Source organism: Elaeis guineensis, chromosome 8, assembly GCF_000442705.2.
Source record: "Elaeis guineensis isolate ETL-2024a chromosome 8, EG11, whole genome shotgun sequence".
Lineage (NCBI taxonomy): Eukaryota > Viridiplantae > Streptophyta > Magnoliopsida > Arecales > Arecaceae > Elaeis > Elaeis guineensis.
The window spans coordinates 417,106-425,840 of record NC_026000.2 but is presented as its reverse complement, the minus strand read 5'-3'; the positions used below and the strand labels follow the sequence as shown (position 1 = coordinate 425,840).

General features: G+C 47.3%; 1 protein-coding gene across 1 annotated transcript; it reads right to left on the bottom strand.

The window, feature by feature from the left end:
* Window positions 1-4,582: 4,582 nt before the first annotated feature.
* Window positions 4,583-7,460, bottom strand: LOC105050896 (pollen receptor-like kinase 1). Its single transcript, XM_010931115.4, has 3 exons — window positions 6,666-7,460; window positions 5,782-6,444; window positions 4,583-5,294 (listed from the first exon to the last, which is right to left on the bottom strand). Exons 1-3 carry the CDS (start codon window positions 7,345-7,347, stop codon window positions 4,618-4,620), a joined length of 2,022 nt encoding a protein of 673 aa, XP_010929417.1. The 5' UTR covers window positions 7,348-7,460; the 3' UTR covers window positions 4,583-4,617.
* Between the last annotated feature and the right edge of the window lie 1,275 nt (window positions 7,461-8,735).

Here is an 8,735-nt window from a genome sequence, read left to right as displayed (position 1 = left end):
GCAAAGTAACGGGGAGGTAAAAACTGAATATGGGCGACCCTGTATATATAGTACCCCCGACAGTCGAGATGAAGGCGTGACCAACGAGAAGTCCCCAGATCTCGCCATGTGGCGTCATCCGGTCCGTCCGTCGGCCCGACGGTTCGACGCACCCATCCTCAGATTGAGCCACGTCACCTCAATCCGCTCCAACGGATCCGTCCCAATGACCACGTGCCACGTGGCACAGAGGCCGTGACGTTTCGTATCCCCGAAGGGGCGGCGGGAACGGTGGTTTCCCTTCCCGATGGGACGAGACGTCTGGCGCCGACAGGACATCTGACACTGACGAGACGTTTGGCACCGACTGGACATCTGACGCCAGCGAATCTCCCGGCATTCATGAGACGTCTGACATCATATCAACCCGCAGTACGGTCGGAACTTGACACACAGTGGATCCACTTCTTTTCGCCCGACGCTACTGCCCAAACGAAGACATCGGCCAGCGCGCCGTCCGACTCAGGAGTGGAGGGGGGCAACTGTTGGGGAATACCGACCGACCCCGCTCATGCCGACTTATAATCGGGCATACCCGACCGACCGACCGAAGATATGTCGGTCGGACGGACCCTTCCGGCCCTCCCGACCGACTGCACCAGGAGGTCCGAGGCCCGACTCCCACGACGTGCCCGACTGACTGTCGGAGGGTCCAAATCTCTACCCGATGCCCCTCAGCTGGCCACCGACCCAAGGTCGGTCGACTTCTCAAATCGCCGTACTACTATCAGAGACTGTCGGTCCTGACAACAGCATGCGGCACTGCCGCTTAGGGGGCATTATCCCACCTAGGATATGGGTCAACCCTAGCGATTTGACAGCCCCACGACGATTTCACACTTTTACGGCGACTCTGACAGTCTACAGTGAGTTGACAATTCTTCAATTGTCCGCGCCATTAATGACGGCGCCATACCATGCTCCACTATATATATCGGGGAAGGCAACAGTGCTAGAGGTCCCTTCGAAGAACTCTTGGGCTTGCTCCCTCTCTCTCTATCCCTCTCTCGTTGAGCTCCTTATTTTCTTTTCACTGTTGCCTAGTCTCCTCTCTGACTTGACCGTCGGAGGGTCCCCGCCGGAGCCACCTTCGGTCAGCGTGGACTTTCTTTTGCAGGCGCTCGTTCCCGACGACCAGGCGACGAGGGGATTGGCCGCAACAATACTCATCATGAACAAATTTGGTAGGTGATTGGATTGAGTAAGCTTCATTATATCATTCAATTTTGCTTCAATTGTTCATTTGCGGAGAAGTGTGCACATATATTGTTGCCGCAAATCTTCGGCGAGTTGGTTGGCTAAGAGTCGAGGTGCTGCACCCGATTGCTTGATGGCAGAAAACGCTTCCAAAGCAAGTCCGCTTGTCGGAAATTATCGTAGGACCTTTCAATGCTTAAGCTAGCCAGAGAAAAAGAACAATTGAAAAGGCCAAAGTGTGAGAGTCCAAAAATTTTGTGATCAGAAAACTTATCCAGTTCCCTGCATACCACTTTATATAGGGTGGAGAGTGCCGTTTCTTCCGCCCCCTAAAATTCAGGATGTGGGCATTATTGCCCTTAGTGGACGGTTACCACATTAACCATCATTAAAATCAAGTAATGGGTCATTAGTGGGCGATTATTGCATCCCACGACCCTATGAACGCGGGTAGGTAATACATGCACCGAATAACTGTCGCTCAATCTCTATATTTCTGGGATAAAGATAGTCGGTAACACATCGAGAAAGTCGTTAGTTGAATATTGATGGTGTGTCGGATTTAGTTGGGCCAAACCTGACTTAGTCTCATTTCGTCGGTCAAATCTTGAGATATATCGTCAGTCAAAAGCTAAGTCGGCTCAATCCATTGAGTTGTACATTTAGTCAGTAGGGAGACGAGGACAATCGTTAGTCGGATAAGCGACAAGGATTTACCCCAACATATATTATTCATGAGTTGGTTAATTTGATTTAGTTGGTGAAATGATCTGATCGGATATTTGATTGGGTTCTAGAGTATATTTTCATTTCTAGGTGTCATTAGGATCGCTAATAAGTGGTTGCTTGTGTGCATGCATCTTGATATTTGGATTCATTTTAGTTAGTTTTGAATTATGATTTGAGATTCCTCTTCTGTCCGCTTGGACTCTACAGTTGGAGCTTGGTTTATTTGGCCAAGGATTTGCGTAGATATATTCTCACCTTTCCAAACGTGCTTCAAATCATGATCCTATATCATACCTTCTGTGTTAACCTTTTGCAGGCTTGATCGCAAGATAGATTCATACAAAACAGTTTAAAATCCAACCGCAGCTATCATGACATTCTGTGTGGTGAAAAGTAATAGAATTAGATCTCTGTGGACAAAGCAATGGGTTCGGACATAATTTGTAATGACTTAGGCTTGAGTTAAGTTGCTGAAATAGTTTACAGAGGCTTATGTGCAAACAAATTCTAGTGAGTTTATATTAAGTAAATTGAGTTTGTGAATCTTGTCGTATAAGAGTGTCGCGCAGCTTGTGGGCATTAGAGGGTGGGGAGAAGACAGGCTTACGTTCCAATGCAGATTTCTTGGGATAAGCGGTCATTGTTGGGGAAAACTTGTAACCCACCTGTTTTTGGCCCGTGGAGAACCAAGCCATCAGAAATTCTGAGAATTGGGTTCTTGGATCTCGAATCTGTGATTAGTCATGTCCAATGTCGAGTGGTGCTTGATTCTGCCACTCCTGCATGGGTTGACAAGCTGGCCAAATAGGATGGCAATCCTTCTTGTCTCTCCCCTGGCAACTTCCTTTCTATTTTAGTGAAATCCTAAAGATAGCAGCGGTGCCTTTTCTCTTAAGTGGACCACAGAGAAGTCACCTCCTCTCTAATCTTCTGAGATGCATTCATATATCAGCTTCTCTACTCTTTTGTACCAACTAGTCCGCGTATTGTATCATAATCACACACAAGGCTATGATTATGGGCTCTTTTCCTTGCCATGGTGCAAAGAAATACAAACATCAGCAATTAGTAGGCATTCATCTTGGTGCATTCTTCTCCTCCAAATGTTGCTTATATCAGTTAGACCACATATTTGCTTGTATTAGCATTTCTTTTTGGATGTAGCTGTCTTCATATTAGCCTTAAGGAAAGTGCATTTATTAACTTGATGTTTTTCTGATAGATGGATTTAGATATTTTAGATGCAAGAGTGGGACATGTTCGATATTTCTAAATGTCGTAGCTACATGGAAGTATATTTGTGATGTGTTAGCTCTGAAGTAATGAAGGTGGATTTGGTTTTAATTACATGATGCTAGCTGGTCTTGGAAGCCAGAGACTGATTCAAGTGGGAAAACTGATGAGGTGTTTGGGATTTTTATTCTTTTCTTCCGTCCACATTTCTGTTTTATGTGATATCCAGCACGCGTGATGCATGATCGACTTGGGAATAAAATGTTTGAAACAATATTTATTTCCATATTCATTAACACAAATTAACGAAGGCATTTCTTTGTATTTCATATTAGAGGTTTATAATTAGGAGAGTATTATATTGTAGTCTGTAGAAAGCAATGATTTTTCTCTTGGAGCTCCGCAGATGGACTGCAACTTGAGTTGGCGGTAGTTGAGGACCCGAAGATGAGATGAAGTGATGGGGGTGGAGAGGGGAGAGCTCGAGGTCAGATGGAGGCGACGGCCGAAGATAGGTTGGGGGAAAGGCTAAGGGAATGGGAGGGGAGTGCTTGGGGGAAGAGGTTGACGTAGAGCGAGGATCCTAAGTCGGGGGAGCTCAAAGGGTCTCTCTCTAACTTGGTTCCACAAGCTTGGATCTCATTCTGCAGCCAAGTTGAGCTGCGACAAATTAGGCCTAAAGCTGCGGATGGCGTGCTCCAAAGCCGGACATGCTGCATGGTATGGGCGTCTCTCTCCTTTGCATCTTTGATCCCAGTGGTAAAACCGGCCTGCTCGTCAAGGTCAGGATTCATGATGATGGTTGGAAGTGATTGCATTCCAAAAGATACATCGAAGCTGCAATGTAGCTCGTACGGACACGATGTGTTTAGACAGTTGTTACAGTGCATTGTTATCGGCAGGGGGTTCTTTTATGCCCATCTTTTAGTTACTTGATAAAAAACGATGCATATTTGCAAATCCCAAATAGCTTATTACAGAAAGCCATACCGTATCCAGAGTCCATTTGCTTGTCTTTTGTTACAATGAACAATCCTCTATGATTTTATCGGGGAGGATGTAGAGATAGAGACGACCAGGTTATGGAATTAACAAATATAACCAAGATATGCATAGCCAGTTTTATTGGTTGCATGAGATCATCGTCAGCCCTGCAATTAGAAACAATTGCCCGATCGAGAACATGAGAATTGAGCATAAGTGAATGCCCAAATCATTGGGAATGTTGTGTTTGATTCCTAAAACAAGACGAGGAGTTTTTAGAGATCCCTACCGCCCTGCAATCTCCACAAAGACACAGAAGAAAGCGAGGCCATCACTGACATTTGGAGCACCTGATCTCCAACTTTTCTTTTTCTTTTTCTATTTCATTTCAAAGCTCGATTAAGACAATGAAATCTCAAAATCTTCCTTGAATGCTCAATTAATTTCAATAGAAGACAGATCATCCTCAGGCCGGGCTTTGGATGAATCGCCCCCCTCCTCCTCGCTGGCAGCGGCGGTCGAAGAGTCATCCCCATTCCCCAGTGTCATCTCTTCAATCTTCTCGACAGCTTCCTTCAACTCACACCGCTTTTCGGTGTTCTCCTCGCAACAGGCCAATGCAATCTGCAGCAGCTTCAACATCTGTCCCTCCGCGTTCTTGGTCCTCTTGCTCATCTTGCTGTCGAGCACTTGGCTGGCCCGCCCTTCTCTAGCGACAGAGTTCACCCAGTTCACCAAATCTGTACTCTCCTTCCCCTGCTGCGTGTCATGCATGGGGACCTTGCCTGTGAGAATCTCTAGTATCAGCATTCCGAGGCTCCATACATCGCTCTTCTTGGATGTTCTGCCGATTTGCTTGCGCTCAGGGGATTTGTAGGCTACCATGAACTTTGCAGCGTGAGATTGGTTCATCACCGGTATGAGGGCGTAATCGGTGAGGAGAGGCTCCAGGGACTCGCCTAGCAGCACGTTGGAGGACCTCAAGTGGCCATGGGGTACCCCTAACATTGGGAGCTCCTCGTAGAGATATGCCAGAGCACTGGCTACTCCTTTCACGATCTTTAAGCGCGCCGGCCAGTCGAGCATCGTCATATGATTCGGGCCTCGATTACCTAAGCAGTAAATGACGGCAAATCAGGAGTCGGGTGTACGGTGGTATTATATTAGCTTCTCAACTGGTGATGTATAAACAAAACATACACTCTGAAAAATTTCCATTTATCATCTACTTGGTTTACTGCTGTATGCCTCTTCCGATTGTTTTTGCTCTTTTGCTCTAGTCATTTAAACCAACCGAAGAGGATACGTTACGTGGAGCATACATACACACACGCACACACCAGGGATTTAGGGGAAAAGATTTGGTCACGCCGATTGATTAAAGAAACAGATGTTGTAGAGATGGCCGTCCTTGATCCAATTGTTGGCCTTGGTTGTTGTGCTTCGACCAATTGTTGGCTTTAACCACTTGATAATTATCATGTCAGGTACATTAAATTCTAGCAACCGAGCTCATGACTCTATAATCGAGCCAATGCCTGTCGATTACCATGAAGCACTAATTGTAGAAATTCTACCGAAGGAAAAGAAAAGAAATACCATGGAGTATGAAAGCCAAGCTCCTGTTAGGGACGTAGTCGTGGACCAATAATTTCTCCTCCTTCCTGTAGTGGTAGGCGACCAATTGGAGCAGGTTGGGGTGGGACAGCCTCCCTAGCCTCCTCATGTGCTCCTCAAAATCCTCTCTGCCGCTCCTGTTCATATCCCTGAACCTCTTGACCACCACGGATGGACCATTCGGGAGAGTGGCCCTGTAGGTGCACCCGAAGTTGCCCGTCCCCAGCACCTCGGCCGAGGACTTGAGCAGATCCTGCAGCTCAAACCTCTCCCTCCCTTCCCTCACAAACACCAGCCTTCCCTGATCGTTCCCACTTGCCGCCGCAGCCATCCCGCTGCCACTCCCCTCGTACTTGACCGGCGCACCCTTCTCGAGCTTTTCCTCCCGAAACGATGTGTATTTCTTTGAGTTCCTCGAGGACATGGGTTGGCCTAATACCTCCACTTTCTCTCGCCCACGGTTGAGTGCGACGACGATTGCTCCGACTATCACTATTGTCCCACCAAACGCTATCGTGATGACTTCCAGTACCGGGATCGAGTTCTTTTGGGGCGGCGGCGATTGTGCCGGTGGTGATGGCTGTTGTGGTGGCGTAGCCGTCGCACAAGGGTTTCCGACAGCTTCGCCACATAGGTTTTTGTTGCCTGGTGTGGTTGAGAAGAAATATAAGAATGTTAATAACAAGAAGAAGATGATGATAACAACAACAACGATGATGATGATGATGAATAAGAGCGAGTCGTATAGTGGAGCTAGCTTGTGGGGCATCGATTCAGAACGAAGAAAGGAAGGGGAAGAAATTAAATTAAGCATGCATGGCTGTGAGAGAGAGAGAGAGAGAGAGAGAGAGATGTAGAGAGCGTACCATCGAAGAAGGCTTCCTTGACGTTCTTGAGGCCGTCCGGAATCTTTCCTTCCAGCTCGTTGTGGGACACGTTGAGGAGTTGCAATTCCTTCTGCCGGAGATGGGGTATGGTGCCGGAGAAATTGTTGTCGTCGAGTCTGAGCTGCAGGAGCTTGGGCACACGGGCGAGCGACGTCGGGATGGAGCCGGAGAAGTCGTTGTGGGAGAGGTCCACCTTCTTGAGCGAACCCATCCCTTGGAACGCGTCGTCCGGGATCTCCCCCGACAGCTTGTTGTTCGACAGAAATATACCTCTCATCCCCGCTAAATTCTTCACGTCCGGCATCGGACCGGAGAATTGGTTGTCCTGGAAGCTAAGCGTTCGGAGGTCCGGCAATTCCCTGAGGGCACCCACGCTGACGTTCAACATGCCCGAGAGGCCCATGTTCTCCAGCTGCAGCGCATGCAAATTGCCGTCGCTGCAGATGACGCCCTCCCATTTCCCCTTCCCCTTGCCGTCTAAATCGCCGCATGGGTCCCCCCCGGAGACCCAGCTGCCGAGCCTGCCCTTTGGATCGGTGATCATCGTCTTGAACTTGAGGAGCACGTCCGCCTCCGCCGAGCCTGCGGCGTCGGTGTGGGAAAGAGACGCCGCGGCGAAGAGCAGGGCCACGAGGAGCGGCAGAGACCGCCGAGCGGCCATGTTGCTGCTCGTCGCCCCACTCACCGGTGCAATGGATCGATCCCGGCGGAGCTGGGACGAGGAAGGAGAGAGGCGGTCGATCGGGTTCCTCGGAGGAGGGGGTGGACTGGGAGATTAAGTTGGAGAGGAATATATGAGGAGGACAAATGGCTGGTGTCCATGGGCTAAGAATAGGAGGGAGTGAGCCAGATGGCTGTCGAGGTGGCGCAATCGAGCCAAGAATCGCAGAGAGACATAAGGTCGGCCCTTCAATTTTCTAGCTCCATCTATATATATAATTTAATATTTATTTATTTAATGTATCTCCTGCAATATATATATTGATTGATGTCTAATTAATTCCTTATCTGGTTACATATTAATTTTAGTTATGCAATTAATGATCTGATTAGGACGTTATTAGTTGGCAAGCCAATAAACTCTCTCATTGATGCTGCTTGTGACGACAACGCCTCCCGTTTCTTGTACAACTAATTAATATTGAGCTCGTGCTTTGAAGTGACAGATAATTAATTTGCCCCATCCTCTAAACAATCACTCTTTGAAAAATAGTAATTAATAACAGTTCCGGGACATCATTGCGCCGCTTTAATGGATGAGCGAAAAATTAAAGGTCTCCTAAAAAATTTCTTTCGGGTATTATCGTGAGTCTCCACCTTGATAGCGATTAGGATCATCTTCCGATCTACCAATCTCCTCAAGAAAGATCTGATCTAATATTTTTAAATTAAAAATACCCCGACGTTCATATCAGATTGGAAGCAATAGCTCGATTCTCGACTTATGATCTAAATATTCACCTCTGCTCTGAATAGGCTATTTAAGTTCTGTCATGGCTGTGCTACGGTCTCCAAATCTCTTTTGACAGAATCTGCTTTTACCAAATTTGAAAAGTCTAGATAGATAAGGATCTTTTCATGATCGAATCTCTCCCAAAAGAAAAGAACTCTCCAACCTAATCGACACATAAAATTCGAAAGGCAATTATGACTCTAAAATGTATACGACTCCAACTCTTTCCCTATAAATATACGGGCATAGAGACACCCAAAGTAAGTTCTCTACTCCCACTCTCTCCTTCTCATTGTTTCTATCTTTTGACTTGAGCATTGGAGGGTCTTCATTGAAGAGCACTCCAGTGAGGATTTTTTGTAGGTTCTCGGGCGGAGCTCCAGTAGCAATATATCGGCCACCTTCATCTTGGCTGTCCGACCTAAGGTATGGAGAACAGGAGCAACATTTGGTGCTAGAGGAAAGGACCTCCCAAGTAACTACGGGATCCTATTCCGAGAGGAGAGAGTTCACCGTAAATCACCATGAAGACATGAAAAGGTGCATCGAATGCATCCCACCGTTCTAATGGCAGGCAGGCCAACAACATCCCATCA